At 36.5% G+C, this 20,963-nt stretch overlaps 1 protein-coding gene across 2 annotated transcripts in view; it reads right to left on the bottom strand.

Annotated features, from left to right (window-relative positions):
- Positions 1 to 20,963, bottom strand: part of BDP1 (B double prime 1, subunit of RNA polymerase III transcription initiation factor IIIB) — a 99,954-nt gene that overhangs the window by 3,688 nt on the left and 75,303 nt on the right. The window contains exons 26-38 of one of the 2 annotated variants that reach the window (XM_036278698.1): positions 19,980 to 20,102; positions 15,866 to 15,902; positions 15,284 to 15,376; positions 13,336 to 13,561; positions 12,675 to 12,835; positions 11,083 to 11,233; positions 10,659 to 10,839; positions 7,984 to 8,047; positions 7,068 to 7,254; positions 5,727 to 5,931; positions 3,788 to 3,827; positions 2,631 to 2,898; positions 1,228 to 1,474 (exon numbers count right to left, since the gene is read on the bottom strand). In XM_036278698.1, coding sequence (XP_036134591.1) covers positions 1,228 to 1,474; positions 2,631 to 2,898; positions 3,788 to 3,827; positions 5,727 to 5,931; positions 7,068 to 7,254; positions 7,984 to 8,047; positions 10,659 to 10,839; positions 11,083 to 11,233; positions 12,675 to 12,835; positions 13,336 to 13,561; positions 15,284 to 15,376; positions 15,866 to 15,902; positions 19,980 to 20,102 — 1,983 coding nt within the window. Of the gene's footprint in view, positions 1 to 1,227; positions 1,475 to 2,630; positions 2,899 to 3,787; positions 3,828 to 5,726; positions 5,932 to 7,067; positions 7,255 to 7,983; positions 8,048 to 10,620; positions 10,840 to 11,082; positions 11,234 to 12,674; positions 12,836 to 13,335; positions 13,562 to 15,283; positions 15,377 to 15,865; positions 15,903 to 19,979; positions 20,103 to 20,963 lie in introns of those variants that run through there. The other variant, XM_036278697.1, reaches the window with a different exon arrangement.

Genomic DNA, 20,963 nt, shown 5'->3' with positions numbered 1-20,963 from the left:
CTACTTGCAGCAAAGAGCTAGAAGTATGTGGCCTTTTTACACACAAAAAAAAATCTGACACAAATTGGTAAGAAAACACTGAGATCCCAAAAGCTATAAATTAGCAAAATAGAAACAAAATAGGAAAAAATAAAATACCTTGTAAATATATGGGGAAAAAACAAGTCACTAGTAACTGAAAAAAATGCAAATTAAACAAATGAAATGACATGTCCACCGTTCTACCATTATATTAAATAAGAAAAAATTTACTTTGAAGAGTCATCTATCCAGTGCTGGCAAGGATGGGATTAAACTAGCACTGCAATGCTGCTGGTAATTACAGCACTCTTCTCCAAAGTAATCTGAGAATAATAGACTCAGAAAATCGTGGTCTCAGAAAATAATTCTGGGAAATAATGTAAAAATTAAATTTTTTTGTTGTTGTTGTTGTTGTTGTTGTTCAGGTAGAGAGGGAGGGAGAGAGAGGAACAGAGAGAGAGAGAGAGAGAGAGAGAGAGAGAGAGAAACATCGATGTGAAAGGGACACATCAAGTGGCTGCCACCCACACGACTGACCAGAGTCAGGGACAAACTGCAACCAAGGTACGTGCCCTTAGCGGGAACCGAACCCGGGTCTCTCAGGACCGCAGGCCGACGCTTTAACCGCTGAGCCAAATCGGCCAGAGCAAAATTAAAATATTTTTAAAGATATTTTTACAAAAGTACTCCTTCCTCTGAGTTTCATGCTACCCATTAGAGGCCACCAGCCTTTGCTGAGATCTTGAGTCACACCAATATTCTTCTGAATTCTTTGAAACAGCTTCACAGATTTTTCCATCCCAGAATTCCCATATGCACAGTTTTGGAATGCATAGAAATAAAACATGCAAACAAATTCTAATTGTACCAGTCCTTGAATTCTTGTGGGTGTCAGGGCATTTCTCTGAAAGAAATACAATGCAAGCACTACTTTGTTTTGCTTCCACAGGTCAGAAGAGTCTTTGCTTTAAAGAAATGCAATTAAGGGTCTATTCATGGCTAGCTCAACGGCTCTGAACTAAACTAGCTGTAACTTCCTAATTCAACACCTATCTTCTTCCAAAATATTGGGAGTTGCGGGGGTAGAACAGGGAGACAGATAGGATTTGCTCTGCAATAATTTCTCATATCCAAATAAAAATAACAATTGCCATGTTTTTCCTAGTTGAGTCTATATAAACAATGAAATAAGTAGTTATCACATACCTGAGCTGCTGAACTGTCAATATTCTCAGATTGAGTATCAACAACACTTGGAGATGGAAGCAGATCAGAGGACTCTTGAATTTTTTTCTGGCTTTCTCTGAGAGGATCAGACCTTTTCAAATTCTGTCTTGACACAGGTATAAGAGGTTTTAGGCGTTTCTTTCTATGAACCTGAGTAGGTTCATCAGACTCCAAACTATTCTTTGAACATATTAAAGACAAAAATCCCAGGGGTCTTCTGCCAGGTCTAGAAATGCAAACATAAATACATTGAAGAATATCCAGGAAGACACATTCTTAGTACCAACTTTTCCCCATTAATCCTAAAATGGCATAATCAGCACATCTACTAAATACTGATTTGTGACAAAAGTCAAAGCTTACTGTAAAGCAGTACTTCTCAAGCTTGAAAGTGCATACAAATCACCTGGGATTTTATTAAAATGAAGATTCTGACTGAGTTAGTGGAGGATGGGGCCTGAGTTCTGTATTTCCAACAAGTTCTCAAATGATGTCCATGCTGCTGGTCCCAAGACCAGACTTTGTATAGCAAGGCTCTAGAGAAGAAGTCAGCAAACACCCATAGACCAACTGCAGTTCACTACCTGATTCTGTAAAACAAATTTTACTGGAACACAGCATGTCTGTCTGTTTAAATGTGATTGCTTTTGCACTACAAATGCAGGCTTGAGTAGCTGCAACAAAGATGTAAGGGCCACAAAACCTAAAATATATACTACATGATCTTTACCAAAAAAATCTGCTGACCCTTATTCCAAAGTAATGCTTCTCAGCTGCTTTCAACCTAAAACCCTATGATGCCTCCCTCCTTCTATATTCAGCACATCTCTAAACATATTGCCAAGTTTTACTTTCTGTAGTTTACATAACAAAAACAATATATTCATTAAATATGCCCTTTTAAGTTACGCATGTCCTCGCCCACCCATTTCCTTTAGTGGAAGTTAGTGCATGTCCTCCCCTTTTCCACTCACCAACACCATATTAATGGTTTTATTACTGCTGACAAGTCAATAATTACCCATAACCCACAAGGCTTGCTTCTAAAGTATGAGGAAAATAATATGGAAAAAGCTGGCTTGGGGCTTAAATTCCACATTTACTCTCATAGGGAGAAAGCCATGGTTTACCTCTTTGGTATGCCACAAGGGAGAAAAATGCACATTATTTGGGACCTCAATAAAACAACATTCAGAGCTACTTCTGATGTTAGCCCTATGTCTCAGATCATCTACATTGGCAGCTACTGTATGATAGAATAAATAAGGATCAAAAAATAACCATGGACAATCTTGAAAACAAAGCATACAATACTAAATTCTAAAGATTTTCCATCTAAAGAGTAAAAGTTTCAGCACTAATTACAGACTTTCTCATGATACCTTGACAGTGGGGTTTTTGAAGATGATGTGATGCTATCCACGTGTTCAGGCTTAGAAGTTGCACAAGTTCCTTCTTCCTTATCAGAGACAATTGCCTTATCCTGAGTTAACTGAGGTGTATTCCTTTCAGTATGTGTATCTATTATTTTATCAAGAGGTCTAGATCCTGCACTCAGAAAAGTTGGTTCAAGTTGCTGTTTCTGAGGTTCTGGAGTTATATATGTGATTTCTGAAGTAGGGAAGATATCTTGTCCCTTGTAAGACTTCCCTTAAAAAAAGAAAACAACACAAATGGTAAGTACACATATTGAAATCAATACATCCAAATGAATTGCAATATTTGAAGGAAAGAACCCATGATATTCTATCATAAAGATGCCTTAATAAGAGTAAGCTAAATTATAAATTAGTGGAATTACCTGGATGCTTAAAAATAATATAACTAGTTAAAAACAAAAGTAACTGCTTTCAATTTTTTTTTTTTTTTTTTATCCTCACCAGAGGACATTCTTCCATCTTTTTGTACAGATAGAGTGGGAGGGAGAGAGAGGAAGAGAGAGAGAGAGAGAGAAACATCGACGTGAAGGGACACATCGAGCGGCTGCCACCCGCACAACCAACCAGGGCCGGGGACAAACTGCAACCGAAGTACGTGCCCTTAGCGGGACCTGAACCCGGGTCTCTCCAGACCGCAGGCCGACGCTCTAACCGCTGAGCCAAACTGGCCAGGGCAAAAGTAACTGCTTTCAAATACAGAATAGTCATATCAATATATTTTCACCCAGAAAATCTTTCTCCATATAAATATCTCTTGAACTAACAAAGTGATCACTTTCTAATCTTAGGGTATAGTTAAAAATCTTTGAAAACTCCTTTATAACCAGCTTTCTAATTCCTAAAATGTAGTAGTTGTGCTTTTTCAGGAATCCTGTAGATACACGGTTTTCTATTAACTACAGGAAGAAAGTAGATTTTTATGATACCAAAGTGCCAAATCCAAAATTTCAGCAGGGTAGAAAAACTTCTAATAATAGAAGCATGATTCTTAGGGTAAAGTGAGAAAAACTCAGCTTTAATCCCAAATTTGAACAAGATGCATCAAAAATAATCAGCCGTACTTAGAAAAATGTAATCACATTAAAATTTATTTCACTCACCTGTTTCCTCAAAAACATTTATTAATTCCTTTGAACACACCTGTTTTAAGAAAATTTACCAAAAAAAAAAAAAATATATATTAGAAATCCATTTATCAAATAAAATGAATTTTATTTCTTTCATTTTTAAGTAAAGAAAGCTCTAGGGTCAGACGTGTCTTATGGGAATTCTACCAAACATTTGTGGAAAATGTTACTGTTATTTAAATTGTTCCAGAGCAAATAAAAGAGGGAAATTTCCAAATACCTCTCATAAATTAAGCATAATATTGATACCAACTAGCCATTTTCACATCAATGCAAAAATATCAAATGAAATATTACACATAATTTAACATACATCAAAAGCCTAATAATACACAATCAAGTAGAGTTTGTTTCAGAAATGCAAAGCTGATTCAATACGAAATCTATTAATATAATTCAACAAATTTGAAAAGAAAAATACTATATCTTCTTTTTGCAGGAAAAGTGTCTAATAATACTCATTCTTGGGGAAAAAAGGAACTTAAAATTGAATAGATAGACATTTTCTTAAAACCCTAAAATACAGCTATGGCAAACCAAAAGCCAGCATCCCACTTCATAAACACCAGAAGTATTCCCATTCAAGTCAGAAAAAAAAATTTTTTTTTTTTTTTAAGTCCAATAGTCCGGCCGGTGTGGCTCAGTGGTTGAGCAATCGACCCATGCACCAGAGGTCACCGGTTCGATTCCAGTCAGGGCACAAACCCAGGTTGTGGGCCAAATCCCCAGTGGAGGGGTGTGCAGAAGGCGGCCAATCGATGTTCCCTCTCATCAATGTTTCTCTCTCTCTTTCCCTCTCCCTTCCTCTCTCTAAAATCAATAAAAAAAAGAATTTAAAAAAATGTTTAAAAAAAACAAAAACTCTTAACCAAAAAGTCTACATGAAAGAAACCACATAGAGTCAAATGACAAATAACCAATTGGGAAAAATTATTTGCAACTCATATCACAGACATACATAAAAGAGTCCCTCCAAATCTGTAAGAAAAAGATCAACAACCCAATTAAAAAATGGGTAAGAAATATACAGAGTCATTTCACAGAAAAGAAAATACAAATGGCGCTTAAGAATATGAAAAGATGTTCAACCCTACTTGAATATTAAGAGAAATTCAAACTATTCTGGGTGACAATTTTTCACCTATCGATATACAAGGATACACTACCTCTGTTGTCTGCTATCATCTAAGGACCATTAGTCTTCAACTGTCCCTTTGAGAATACAACTCTAAATTAATATCTCCATAGTGTGGTTACATAATGTAGAACATTATGACAAATATCAGAAACAAAAACCAGACAGTGCTAAGAAACATACAACACAGTAGATGATGACTGAAGTTCGTATGTTTTGCAAGGGAATATTTTAGAAAAAGAGACAGCAAAAGAAATGGCTTGGGATATGAAGGAGTACTGTTCTTTTGAGAAACTGATAACCAATATGGATAGAGAGTAAGGCAGAGATTAGCACAAGGTAAGACTAGAGAAAGAAAAGAGACAGTTAAAAGAGGGCCTTTGAGGTTCTAGTCTTTGTAGCAACAAGATACATTAGGCATCATGATAATGGTGGTGGTGATATTACTATCATAATTTTACACAATGGCAAACTAAGTCACACGGGTGAAGTATCTTGCCTAAGGTCCCACAGCTATTAAGTGGTACAACTAAGATCCAGATCTATATAATGCTTTTGGCCTTATTTTTAGCTCATGACACAGAGCTGGGAATGGATTTCCTGATTAATGTCCATCAATTTTTACATAGAACAGGTTGAAAAGTAAAAATACAAAACCAGTTTTACCTGAATTATTTATGGTGAAAAGTATCAGAACTCTTTGTATAAAGAACATAAAGGAAAAAAACAGAAATAGATCTTTTGTAATATGGTCATCTTATTTAATGACTCTCTTACCTCAGAGGCATATTTTTGAGAATCATCTCTGGAAGTGAGTGAACATTTTTTGGCAGGAGGAACATGGTCACTTTCATCAGGCCTACAGTGAAATCTCTTCCTAGACATAAGATCCAAATTAGCAGGAGCTTTTTCAGAATCATCACTTCCAGAATTAGATAAACACATGGCATCCTGACCAAATGAAGTTACTGGAAAATTCATACTGCATAGAAAATACATACATATATAATAAATAAATTAGAAGTTATTTAATGAGCTATTCCAATCAAAACTGCCAAAAACACCTCAAAGTAACTAACACATGGCTATGACCACAAGAATGTTAGTTTTGAGCTCCATTAATACTTAAAGGCTTAGAACTTAAATTTTATAATGTTAAATTAAATATGAGTATAAAAATGTTTTCCTTGTCTGTAAAGTTAAATTTTAATCTAAAATGTGTCTTCCTAATATAAAAGGCTTCAATTTCTAACGCTATTTAATAGACAATTAAGCATCTTAATCTATGATTATTAAAATACAACTTAAGAATTCTTGGGGGTGTGGGTGGCAACCACTCGATGTGTCTCTCTCGCATTGATGTTTCTCTCTCTCTCTTCCTCCCTCTCTTCCTCATGTTCTATCTCAAGATAAATGCAAAAATGTCCTCAGGTGAGAATAATAAAAAATAAAAAAAAATTCTACAGGAGCCCAGCTGGTGTGGCTCAGTGAAGTGAGCATCATCCCATGGACCGAGAGGTCCCGGTTGAATTCTGGTCAACGGCTCATACCTCAGTTGCAGCTTGGTCCCCAGCCCTGCTTGGGGCCATGTGGGAGGCAACCAATCGATGTTTTGATGTTTCTTTCTCTTTCTTTCTCTCTCTCTCTCTCTCTCTCCCCCCACCTCTCCCTCCCACACTGTCTGAAAATGAATGGAAAAATACCTTCAAATGAGGATTAAAAAAAAATTTTTTAAATGAGTATCAAAAATAAATAGAAATGTTACCTTTCTCCCATTTTTGCTACTTTCTGTGAATGTATATTCATTCAAAATTTTTTAAATGTTTACAAAGTAACCATACCTTTAATAGATGCCACTTTATGATCCAGATTGCTAAGTGTTTTTAGCTTTCAAAATACATAAAATACCAAAGTTTCATACAAAATATATGATCCATTTAAGTAACATCTTCATCACTTATAAAATAAACAATTTTTTTTCTAATTTACCACATAATTACTAAGTAAGATATCTAGAACAATTACAAATAATGTTGGTGAATGGCACATTCCAATCAAAACTATTCAATTCATAAAACACCTTTTCAACTAGCAAGAACAGTTTAGCTCATTCATTACCTCATGTCACCCTTTTCTTCTGCAGTCACTGATCTGACCAATATGGGTGCTGGCAGTAAAGGGTTTGGCATTAACTGTGTAGCAGTATCAGTAAATTCTTCTACTGCATTGGTTGGAATTTCCACCAGAGTTAAAATGAATGCTTGTTCATCCTCACCACCATGATGTACATTAGCAACTAGATTCACTATAAAAATTTAAAAGTTAGTAATGAAAAGCTGAACCGTGAAAAAACAGAAAATCATTAATTTAATTCATTTCTAAAAAGTCTCAAAACAACTTATGACCAAGAAAAAAAAATGAATTACACCTAAAATATACAAAGTAATTTCAGCCCGGCCAGTGTGGCTCAGTCCCATGGACTGAGAGATCCCAGTGATTCCTAGTCAGGGTACGTGCCTGGGGTTTCATACTTGATCCCCAGCAGAGGGTATGTAGGAAGCAGCCGATTGATGTTTCCCTCTCATATTGATGTTTCTATCTCTCTCTCTCCCTTCCTCTCTCTCTAACAGCAGTTCTCAACCTGTGGGTCATGACCCCTTTGGGGGTCAAACACTCCTTTCACAGGGGTCGCCTAAGACATAACAGTAGCAAAATTACAGTTATGAAGTAGCAACGAAAAAATTTTATGGTTGGGCGTTACCACAACATGAGGAACTGTATTAAAGGGTGGTGGCATTAGGAAGGTTGAGAACCACTGCAAAACAATCAATAAAAACATATTTTTAAAAAGTAATTTTATAAATGACACAAATGATTATTCACTATGGAGATTTATAATTTCAAGCAAGTTGTTTTCATTTATTTTAAGGCCATCATAGACAAAAAAAAACTGTTTTGTTTTAACCACAGGCAAATGGGGGTAAAAACCATACCGTTAGGTTCTATGATACTTTACTGAAGCAGATTATCATACCTGTTAAATCTTGAGGATTTATTACATTCTCTTGTTGGACTTCTGGAATACTAGCTGGTGTACACTGCCATAAAAATTAAAATGAAAGAGTAAGGTTGACCAAATCTCAGTTTTAAAAAGATTTCCTGACAATCTGATATACTGAAGTTATGCTTTCAAAACTCAACAATTATCTAACCATATGCAATTTTCAAGTGTTTTAAAACTTTAGTTGTATCAATAAACTTTTGATTAAATAAATACACACACAGGAATTCAGACTAAACTGCTCAATATGTGTAGTCTATGAAACAAATTTTGAATAGGAAAGGGAGATCCAAATCCCTCAACCTCTCTCTATCCTTATCACAGCAGCCATTATTCTATTATTAGTAGGTGACATCTGAATGGAAGCAAACTGGTCTTGCCTCCAGCATGGCTCCTTCCCATCTGTTTTCCACAAAATTGCAAACATTGTTTTCTCTAAAATGCAATTCTGGTCTAAGTCTCTACTGTTAAAATCTTAAAGCTCTCTCTTTGTAACCAATGACGACTGACTCAGGCAAGAATCATCAATGTATACTTAAACTACCAGGTATAAGGCTGCTGGGTCTCATCTGAAAAATTACTTATGTAGAAAAGATGCTATTATAATGGAAAAATCTGGGAGGCACCATTCTAGACAAGTGATCTGTCAGCATCAATAATAGGACAGATTGATATTATGTGTCTTCCAATGTGATGCAAAACAAAGAAACATCATCATCTATATAGGAATCTTGCCAAGAAAATATTTAACCTGAATCTAATAATAAGAAAGCATTTTTAAAAATCCAGAATGTAGACTAGCCTTGGACTCTTTTAAAATGTCAAGTTCAGCTCCTGGCCTAGTGGCTCCATTGACTGCAGTTCATCCATACATCCCAGTTCGATTCTCGGTCAGGGCACATACCTAGGTTGCGAGTTTGATCCCCGGTTGGGGCTATTATGGGAGGCAATCAATCACATTGATATTTCTCTCTCTCTCATCTTCTCTCTCTAAAAATCAATAAAAACATCCTCATGTGAGGATTAAAAAAAAAGTCAAGTTCACAAAAGAGGAAAAGGACAAGAGAACTACTCTAGATTAAAAGACAGTAAGAAGAAATGACAACTAAATGCAATAGAAAAGCCTTGACTGAAACTGCATATTACATAATATTAAATCAATGTTAAATACTATGGTAACATTGTGTGACAAACGTATTGTCATTTGTCTGTACAAGAATGTCCTTGTTATTATCAGATACAAGCTGGAGTGTTTGTGGGTGAAGGCTTGTGTTTGCAACTTGACTTTCAAACGGTTCAGATTTTTAGAATTATCTAACTAGAAAAGAAGAGCAAGACAGAAGAAAAAGAGAGAAAGAACAAATGAGGCAAACTGTTAACAATGAATAAATCCAAGTAAAGGATATAGAAGAGTTCTATTTAAGTTTCTTGAAACTTTTCCCAAGTTTGAAATTATTTCAAAATAAAAACAGTGGGAAGGGGCAGGCGGTGGGGGTAGGGGAGGGCGGATCCTGTAACTAGTCCAAACTCCTCAACAAGTCATAAAAATTCCTTTTATGACCTGTCCCCATGGTATCTATCTAACTTCGTTTCTAACCACTTTCTTCATTTATATTCCTCTTAACTACCTGTGGTCCCTGAATATGTCATGCTGTTTCACATTTGTTTTTATACACACCCTTTAACTGGTTAATTCACACTTGTTCTTCCAGATCAAGAATTCTCTCAGTCCTGGCTGCACATCAGAATAACCTGGAGAACTTCAAAACAAAATGCTAATGCTTGAGCCCTTTTCCTCCTAGACATTTATTTCATTAAAGTGGGTTGAGGACCATTCACTCCCAGTCTTGTGCAACTCTCTTCCATAGCACCCATTCATTTATTCATGTCCCCCACAACTATGTATCCCCACATCTCACACAGTGTTGGACACACAGTAATAACATCTCAATAAATGCCTGTTCTGTCCATGAACTTCTCAGATCCAGAAGCTAGGTAGCAATTCTCTGTGTATAAAACACTTCCCTTTTCAAAGCTTTTACAACAAAGTTAGGTATTAGCAGTTTATCTCTATGCTCCAGAAACTAAAAATGCAATAAAAATTCTATCACAGTACATTCTTGCAAAGGCAAAACAGATCAATGGTTGCCAGGGGCTGGGAGTGGGGGTGGGAGTAACTAAAAAAGGGCACCAGAGAATTTGGGGGGTAATGGAACTGTTCATGTATTAGTCACATGCCTGTATATGTTTGCCAAAAACTACAGAACTGCACACTAAAGAGGATGAAATTTATTGTGTTTATATTATACCTCAATTTTTTTTGTTAATCCTCACCCAAGGATATTTTTCCTATTGATTATTAGACAGAGTGGAAGGGATTGGGAAGGGCAGGGCACATCAATATGAGTGAAGGAAACATCGACGTGAGAGAGACACATCAATTGGCTGCCTCCTGCATGTGCTCCGGTTGGGGCCTGGGATCAAACCTGCAACCCAGGTACATGCCCTTGACTGGAAATTGAACCTGCAACCCTTTAGTGTGTAGGCTGATGCTCTAACCACTAAACAAAGCCAGGGAGGGCTACCTAATTTTTTTAAATGAGGAATAAACACCTAGCCACCACTTGTTATATTTTTCATTCCTTTACCTCTGGCACATAAAGTGTAAGCATATTGTCTCCATTCGAGTCCTTTCTCAGGGGCTCTCCAAAAGAACTCTCACTAAGACCCCTACCCAAACCAAGTGGGTGGGAGTTTGTCCCAGAGGAAACAATTGGAGCAAATGACAATATCTGAACTTCTTGAGATCCCTGCTCTTGGTCTTCCTTTCTGAAAGAGAAACTAATATTAGAGTTTCGGTATATATTTGAAATCAAGCAGACAACCACAGAATAATGTTTAGAGCTATATAGGTCAAATTCATCTCATTTAATGTTTTTTAAACTTTTATGTTATAATTAATGCAACAAAAATCTGTTCTTGCTTATTTTTAAATCAAATTCTTACAGCTACAGCTTATAGCTATAGTTGAAACAGAACAGTGACCAAATCCCACAATCTCTCCTCTTTTACCTTTCAGTTAGGCTTGCTTCCTGCAAAATACTGGTCTCTTCAATACCATGTACATGTGCCAATCTGCTCTGCTCCTTATTCTCTGCTGTTGTAACCGATTCAAGATTTTTATCTTCTAATCCTGTTGCTTTAGAAGTATTTTTCTCCATTTCTTAAATAAAAAAAATTTAAGATGTAGTCCAAAATAATACAGCTAAAATCTCCATATTAGAAACATATTCTCTCTTCAAAAACAGATCACTATCTGGTGGACTCTTCCAAACACCTCAATCCAAAAAGCAAGTATATTCACAGGGCAGAGAGGTAGTCCTGGACAATGAGATTTCTGAACAGTAAAACAGATGATTAATGAGTCCTGCACTGCACATGTTTCACTCCTGGCTACCACCATAATTGTATCTCCATTAATAGTAATAGTATAATTAGAAACCCACAAACAAAAGAGGTTCAGAAGTGGGTAAAGTACCGGGAAGAGAGCTGTTCTATAAAGAAGAATGTCGTAAAGGGGAAGAAGATGACTTCTATATAGCAAAGGTTACTTGAGCCTCCATAATGAGAGAGCTTCTAGGTACTGCTCAAACCAAAGTAATGAATTAACTAACTGAACCACAGGCATTGCTAATTGAAAGAGAAATCCCAGAAATTGGGAATCCCAAAACAGTGAAAAGATGATGCTAACTACCCAGACCTTCTACATACAACACAGTTTAATACAATCTCAGTAAATATATCAAACACCATTAAATTATACATTTTTAAAAGTGCTGAACAGTGTACGGTATACACGTTTCTATTCTTTCTGAAAGGAATATACATATATATACATACATATATATGGATATATGGGTTTATACACACACACTCTCATTAAATACTTACAAGTATAAAATATTTCTGGAAGTCCACATTAAAAACAGTTTACCACTAGAAATGGGATTAGAAGGCTAGGAACCAGGGATTTTTTAAATTTGTATGCCTTTGGGACACTGTCTTATTTTCCGCCACATGAATGTATGCCTCTCTAAGAAAACATGGGGTTGAGTATTCATGTACACACACACACACCACACACCAAAAAATATATATATATAAAAAGAAAGTTTGATCACCCTGGCCGGTTTGGCTCAGCGGTCAGAGCATCAGCCTGCGGTCCAGAGAGACCTGGGTTCGGTTCCCTCTAGGGCATGTACCTCGGTTGCAGTTTGTCCCCAGCCCTGGTTGGGTTGTGTGGGTGGCAAACCACTCGATAGGTCTCTCTCACGTCAATGTTTCTCTCTCTCTCTCTTCCTCCCACTCTATCTGAACAAAAAAAAAAAAAATGAAAAAATGTCCTAGGGTGAGGATAAAAATTAATTAATTAATTAATTAATTAAAAAAAAGAAAGTCTGATCAAGTAAATATAGCAAAATGGTAATAATTACTGAAACCAATTGGTGGATTTATGGGTATTTATTTTATAGTTCATTTTACATTTTATATGTTTGAAATTAACAGTAAGTTAAAGTAAGTTTAACAACTGAATATTCCATTTAAAATGTTAATTTCTCATGTCAAAGTAATTTTGTACCTTGCAAGGGAACAATAAAATTTACCTCTCTGAAATTCCACTTCTTCTCCTTTGGTTACAAACAAACTGGGAACTTCCTGATGAGCACCAAATCTGTTGGTCCCTAAAATCTTTTTATGATTTGGCTTAGGCTTGGCAAATCTACTTCTTATTCTCAAATTATTGGTCACTTCAGAAGTTGTATTTCTAGAAAAAGGGGAGGGCGGAATTTGTCAATGTGTAAGTATTCTCTCACATTGATACATTCTGTCTAGCTCTGATAGTTATGTACCACCTTCTAAGGAGCCACATTGTCTATACGTTTCATTTCTTAATGCTAAAATTACGTGGTAGTAAGTACTAAGAGTCTTGAGAAGGGAAGAGAATCTGGACCACGTTTGTTTTTGGACCACGTTTGTAAAACAGAGATTATTACATGATTATTACATGAAACTATTTCATTAAGGCTTCAAAGATACACATATTGCAGAAATTTTAATATGCAAAACATTAAACTAAATCAAAATCAGCCAATCATTACTTTCAAAGGTGAGAAATTAGCACTGTCTACTTTACATCTATGTAAGTATTATTCAAAGCTTTTAACTAAATTGATGGTTGGTTTAAATACATTTATTAATAGAATAATATAATTTGTTTTTTAGTAAAACTCAAAAGAAATTATAATTCAATAAAGCAAAATAAACCTGGTTGATATAGTGGTTTCCTTTACTTTCTCCGTTAAACCAATTTCTTCTTTAGTACTTTGTTCCTCCAATACAATCTTGTTTTCCTCTAATGATGAAAGAGGTATCCTACTGACAGGTGAAGAAAGCTCCTGACATTCATGAACAATTTTGTCACTGACATTATCTGGGCTAAAAGGAATATGGCCTTTATCCTTTGAATGAACACCAGGGAGAACACACACTCCTATTATAGGGAAAAAATAAAACAAAACAAAACAAAACAAGAAAATACAAATAGATGTCGAAACAAGATAAATCTATCAACATTTAGCAACTGCAAAATTCTTTAAGAAAGTTTACTCTTTTGGGCTCTAAAATTAAATGTATGACCTCATATTTCATGCCAAAGATTTTACCTATTCTAAGCTTAATAATTCTTATAGACTAAAATCTTTGGGTTATTGTTAAGTAAAAATGAATCTTTTTGTTACTTTCAGTAACTACATGACTTCAAATGAATTTCAAGATAGAATCACCTTTATTTACAATTTTTTAAAACCTGTATTTTATGTTCTACAGATTTGTGACTGGCTCCAAAGCAGTACACTGCTATTAAGAAAGAAACCTGCCTTGGTTGGGTGGCTCAGTTGGTTGGAGCATCTTCCCATACACTAAAAGGTTATGGATTCAATCCCTGGTACAGGAGGCAACTGATTGATGTTTCTCTCTCACAGTGATGTTTCTTTCTTTTCTCTTTTCTTTCTTTTACTTTCTTTTCTTTTCTCTCTCTCTCTCTGTCCGCCCCTGTCTCTTTCTCTCTCTCTCTAAAATCAATAAAAACATATCCTCTAGTGAGGATTAAAAAAATTTTTTTTAAAGATTAACAATGGCTGCCCTGGCCAGTTTGGCTCAGCGGTTAGAGCGTCGGCCTGCGGTCCTGAGAGACCCGGGTTCGGTTCCCGCTAAGGGCGCGTACCTCGGTTGCAGTTTGTCCCCGGCCCTGGTCGGTTGTGCGGGTGGCAACCACTCGATGTGTTCCTTTCACATCGATGTTTCCCTCTCTCTCTCTGTTCCTCTCTCTCCCTCCCACTCTACCTGAACAAGAAATGGAAAAATGTCCTCGGGTGAGGATAAAAAAACAAAAAAAAAAAAAAGATTAACAATGGCTTTGTTCACCTCATACAATCTATTTATGTATCTTTAAATGAAACATTTCTGTATCCACATGACATATTCATAGAGTAAAATAAAGTTCAAAAAAAGAAAGAAGACCTATAGGGACCACAAATCAGAATTTCCTAATAGTTACCAGCCTAAAAGTCTAACACCTAAATAAATGACAGGCTACTCATCACCAGTCAAAATAACTAACAAAAAATTATTAATGTAATTAACAAGAAATTAATTAACACAATTATACTTATTAGATATTTAATGTACTTAAAGTAGAAGGAACTTGGATAGTCAACACCATTGCTTCTCTGTAATTTCTGCCTAAAATATTAAAAATATGGGTTGGTATATCTTTTGGTTCAGTCCAAACCAACAGAACATTCTAAACCAAATAATCTCAATGATGGCTACTGCCACTTCATACAGTATTTTACTGTCACGTTACTGTGAAACTATCCAAAGAGGCGGCTCCTTTGCTAAAGAAACATGTGTAAAGTAATCTGTGATCAATGAGCACAGCTAACCAACGATGTTTATGATGACAAAGGTAGCTATTCCACAGATACAAGTTATTCTTAATAAAGCAAGAACACTATCTTGAAATAGTGGCCACCACATCTAACAGGGCAGTTAGATGGATCAATGCATACATATTTCCTATTCTGGAAAAACAAAGTGGTGCCAACTTCAAATGTAAAAGGCAACAATTCACTTATTACTTAAATGTGGGTATAATTTCTTAAAAGTTGGGTTTTAAAAGTTTCTTTTTTGAGGACTTATTTTTCATTCTTACCATCACTCTGCTCTGTACTGATCTCTGACTGCAACACTAGATCTCCCATTGTAAGTAAAGTTATGGCAGCTTCAGTGCTTCCATCATTGGTATCTTGTGAAAAAATATACCAACATTAAAAACAGAAAAATGAATCTAGAATTTAAGTTTGTTTACTAAGAAAAAAGTTTTAATTCAGGCGTTTATCCTCTAATAACAAGTTTTAATATCCTCTATACCACTAACCCCTTACTAAGGTAATGCTTTCTTCAGCTTATACACTACAAATAAAGAAATCATCAACTGTTGGCTTTTACTCACTGCGAATACCTCCCCTCCCATTAAGTAACTTAGTATATTTTAAAAAATGCATCTATGCAGATCAAAGGAAATAAATACTTCTTTATTAAATATTTAACTCAACTCATTTTTTAAAGTAACATTCCAAGAATACACATTTCTCCTAGAGATAATACATTCAAAAGTTAAATCTTCTCGTTCAACTCTTCAGCAAAATGACTCATTTACAAACTACCACCACTACTACTATCACCTTGCTGGTGTTAACCAAGTAATTTTTAACAGTTTCCTATTAACAGTTACCTGTTTCATCTTGGGTATGTTCACCTGTGGTCATTTCCTAAAAGAGGAAAAGTAATATCTTATGTATTTTCCCAAATATATATTCTGTATCTCAAATACAGATCTTTCTGTGCTTTTGATTACAATGGAGTAGAAACTAGTACTCCCCCCTTAATTATAATTACTGATAAAATTTCATAAACAAGAACAGAAATAATTTAAAAGCCAAGTTCTTTTGTCTCTTGCTCCTTAGTTTACCTTCTCCTTATATTGGGAGCAAACTTTAATTCTGATTATATTGCAATATGCATCTACCATTCTTACTTTACTTCTTCACTTTCAAAGTCCTTCAACTTTAATCATAGCTGCCATTAGTTTTGACTCAATGGAAACAAAGGTCTGAAAAGTATCATATTTTTGTTACACTACTAGGTAGCTAAAAGTTAAATGAATTTTAATAAATTAAGGAGTAACAGGACTGATGTCCAGCATGAGGAGCTCTGCTGACCCTCTTTCCCATCGAAACTGGTGAAATTTATTAAAAACAACCATCAAGGCCTATGAAAATGGTCCTAGGGGCATAGGATGAAGAAACATCTGTTTGAGAGAACTGATGAAAAAAAAATTTTTTTTCCCTCACCCAAGGACATTTTTGCACTTATCTTCATATAGAGCAGGAGGAAGAGAGGGAGGAAGAGACAGAAACATCAATGTGAGAGAGACACATCGACTGGCTGCCACCCATACGACCCCAACCAGGGCCAGGGACAAACTGCAACCAAGGTACGTGCCCTTAGTGGGAACCAAACCCAGGTCCCTCTGGTCCACAGGCTGATGCTCTAACCACTGAGCAAAACCAGCCAGGGCAATTGATGAAAATTTGTTAACAAAGGCAAGAGTCTGATATTTGAACAAGGATTGCTCGCTCTCTTCCTCCTTCCTCCCAGCTCAGTAAGGCAAAAACTCCACCTCAAACTGCTGCAGCCAAGAAACTAGGAACCCTTCTCCCCACAGGTCCAAGCTAGAGGGCTTTCTTCCTAAGAGGAGCAGGTGTCAGATTTGTAACAGATAATAGACCAGTATCTAATATGAATATGGACACAAAAATCCTCAATAAAATACTAGCAAACAATTCAAAAACATATAAAAATTACACATGATAAACAAGTAGGATTTATCCCAGAGATGCAATTTTTTGTTTAACATCCAAAATTCAATCAATATAACATTATATCAAAACAATAAAAAACAAGTATCACATGATAATCTCAACAGATGCAGAAAAAGCATACGATGAATTCTAACACCCTTTCATGATAAAATACTCACAAAAACTAGAACTAGAATGAAACTTCTTCAATCTGATAAAGGGCATCTATGAAAAATAAAACCATAGCTAACATCAAACTTAATGATGAAAAAACTAAATGATTTCCCCTAAGACCAGGAACGAAACAAGAATGTCCACTCTTGCCACGTGTATTCAACATTGGGGTTTCTAGCCAGGGCAATTAGGCAAGCAAAAAAAATAAAGGATATCCAGATTGGAAAGTATTATAAATTGAATTGTGCCCCCCAGAAAGATATGTTGAAGTCCTAAACCTCAGATAATGAACATGACCTTCTTTGGAAACACAGTCTTTGTAGACATAATCAAGTTCATAGTAAGTCATACAGAAGGGTTGGCCATAAGGTGTCCTTATCAGAGGAGAAGCAGCACAGCCATGGCCGGTTTTGCCCAGAGGTTAGAGCGTCAGCATACAGACCACTGAGTCGCAGGTTCAATTCCAATCAAGGGCATGTACCTCAGTTGTGGTCTGTCCCCGACCCCGGTCAGGGTCGTGCGAAGGGCAACCAGTCAATGTGTCTCTCTCACATCAATGTCTCTCTCTTTCTCTCTCTCCCTCTCCCTCCCTCCCACTCTCTCTGAAGATAAATAGAAAAATATCCTCAGGTGAGGATTTAAAAAAAAAAAAGCAGCAGCACAGACACACATACAGAAAGAAAGCCATGGCAATGGAGGCAAAGGTTGGAATTGTGCTGACACTAGCCAAGCAATGACAAGGACCGCGAACACCTGCAAGAAGGTAAGAGAAAGGCCTGGGATGGTTTCTCCCTTGGAGCCTCCAGGAGGAGCATTACTCACAGCACCGAGATTTTGGAATTTGGCCCTCCAGAACAGAGAATAACTTTCTGTTAAGCCACCCAGTTCACAGTACTCTTATAGCAGCCCCAGGAAACTAATAAAGAAAGGCAGAAGTAAAACCATCTCTATTCTCATATGCCATGATCTCATATGTAGAAAATCCTAAAAAATCAACTAAAACTATTAGAACCAATAACTGAGGTCAGAAAATTTGCAGGGTACACCACCAATATACAAAAGTCAATTGTATTTCTATACACCTGAAATAAACCATCCAAAATTAAAATTAAGAAAACAGTTTCACCCTGGCCAAGTGGCTCGGTTGGTTGGAGTGACATCCTGTACACCAAAAAGAGGTTGTGGGTTTGATTCCCAGTCAAGGCACATACCTAGATTGCAGGTTCAATCCCCAGGAGGGGCACATGGGAGGTAACCAATCAATGTTTCTCTCTCATACTGATGTTTCTCTCTCTCAAGCAATAAAAAAAACATAACCTCAGGAACCTCAGGTGAGAATTTAAAAAAAAGAAAGAAAATAGTTTCATTTACAATAGCATCATAAATAACAACATACTTGAAAATAAATGTAACAAAGGAAATGTAAATTATACTCTAAAAACTACAAAACACAATTGAAAAAAAAATAAAGATCTAAATAAATGGGAAAATACACCATATTCACAGACTAGAAGACTCAACACTGTTAAGATGGCAATACACCACCCTATACCACTTTCAAAGAAACAGATTCAGTGCAATTCCGATCAGAATCCCAGCTGACATCGTTGTGGAAGTTGACAAGATGATTTCAAAATTGACGTGGGCCCTAGCTGGTATGGCTCAGTTGGTTGAGCATCGTCCCATGCACCAAGAGGTCCCAGGTTCAATTCCGGGTTGGGGCACATGCCCAGGGTTGCAAGCTCAATCCCCAGTAGGGCGCATGCAGGAGGCAGATCAATGTTTCTCTCTCATCAATGTTTCTCTTTCTTTCTCTCCCTTCCTCTCTCTCTCTAAAATCAATAAAAACATATATTTTTTAAAAGCCCTGGCCAGTTTGGCTCAGCAGTTAGACCATCAACTGCAGACCAAAGGGTCTGCTCTCAGGTTCCATTCCCACTTAATGGCATGTACCTGGGTTGCAGGTTCAATTCCCGGCACAGGGCACGGTGGTGCAGGAGACAACCAATTGATGTGTCTCTCTCACATCATTGTTTCTCCCCCCCGCCCTTTACCTCCCTTACCCTCTACCTAAAAATCAATGAAAAAATATCCTCAAATGGGGATTAATAAAAATAATAATAGCCCTGACCAGTGTGGCTTACTGGTTGAGCATCGACCCATGCACCAAGAGGTCGCAGGTTTGATTCCAGGTCAGGGTACATGCCCAGGTTATGGGCCCAATCCCCAGTGGGGGATGTGCAGGAGGTAGCCAATCAATGTTCTGTCTCATCGATGCTTCTATCTCTCTCTCCCTCTAAAATCAATTAAAAAAAATAAAAAGCAAAAATATATATATTCCAAATAATGTGTATTTAGTATAGATTTAATGCAACATAAGTCTATGAGGATATTAGGAGCTATACCCACACACATACAAAAAAAAAAATCAGTGCTTTCAAGTCAAATATAAAACCTATGGATTATTCACTAGTTTCTATATTCATATTTACAGCCCCCTCCATGACAAAAATTAGCTAAGAACTTCTTGTAAACCTAAAGTATTCAAAATAAACTTCCAGTCTTTCCTTAGAAAGTTACAAAGGTAGAAGTGAGCCTGTTGGGCTGCACAGGCTCAGGAAGCAAGTTGCAGAAGCAAAAGAAGGGCCCTTGGAGCTTAGGAGAGAGAAAGGCAAAAGTAACGCACCTGGGGGAAAAAAGAGGGACAGGAAAAGGCATGGCTGTGCTCCGGAGAGGAAGAGCACCAAACTTCCGGTCTTTTGAAACTAAACAAAAAAAAATTTTTTTAAACACATCAAAATGGATGCTTACAACTGATAATACATTCACATTTTCTTCTTGTTGCATTTCCTGAGTGGTCACATCTGTGTTTGAGAGATGATGTTCATCAACAGTTATGAATCCAATATCTGGGACATTCACGGTTATTTCAAGCTGTTAAAATGAAAAGTCTCATTATTTCATTTTGGCATACCACACACAACCAAACAATAAAATGTTAAGCTAAAAATATAACCCAGGTCCATACACGATTAAAAACTGAAGTAAAGTCATTTTTAAACTGATATGCCAGCAACTTGGCTAAAGTAAAACATTTAAGGTTCTTGAGGGGTCGGTGATTCTTATAACCAGTAAGTAAATTTGCCAAGGCTAATCTTCTAGTACCTTGCATTTAACTTTCAATTATGCCCACTTTGTCTCTACTTTCACAATCTCATCAGTCTGTTAACATTTATGGAGTACGACCTTAAAAATTAAAAGGCTACAAGTTCAAGGATACAAAGCTGAGTAAGTTTGGTCCCTGCCAACTCATGATCTTGGAAAAACAAATATATAATCAACTAACTATACACTGTTTTAAGTACTATAATAGAGATGAGTTGAAAGCTCTTAGATATATATATTACCCCTACCAAGGCAATTACCCTCTCCCACAACCCCAAAACCAGTGTCATTCTTGACAGTCGTCTTGTCAATTGGCTATGTAAGATAATGGGTTCACTCACATTTACTCTTCATTTAGCAGTATTATTGGTCAAAAATCCCTATATAATCTGGGAACTAAAAATACTAAGATTTATCTCTTAGACAATATACAAGACAGTGTAGCTCCTATTTCCTTATTAACAGAGAAATGGGTATAAAAAGCTGTGTGATTGAGCCTTGGCCAATTTGGCTCAGCAGTTAGAGCGTCAGCCTGCAGACCGGAGAGTCCCAGGTTCGGTTCCCGCGAGGGGCATATACCTTGGTTGCAGTTCGTTCCTGGCCCCGGTTGGGGTCATGTGGGTGGCAGCC

The sequence above is a fragment of the Molossus molossus genome, unplaced genomic scaffold (assembly GCF_014108415.1).
Source record: "Molossus molossus isolate mMolMol1 unplaced genomic scaffold, mMolMol1.p scaffold_m16_p_3, whole genome shotgun sequence".
NCBI lineage: Eukaryota > Metazoa > Chordata > Mammalia > Chiroptera > Molossidae > Molossus > Molossus molossus.
This window is presented reverse-complemented; position numbering and strand designations above follow the sequence as displayed.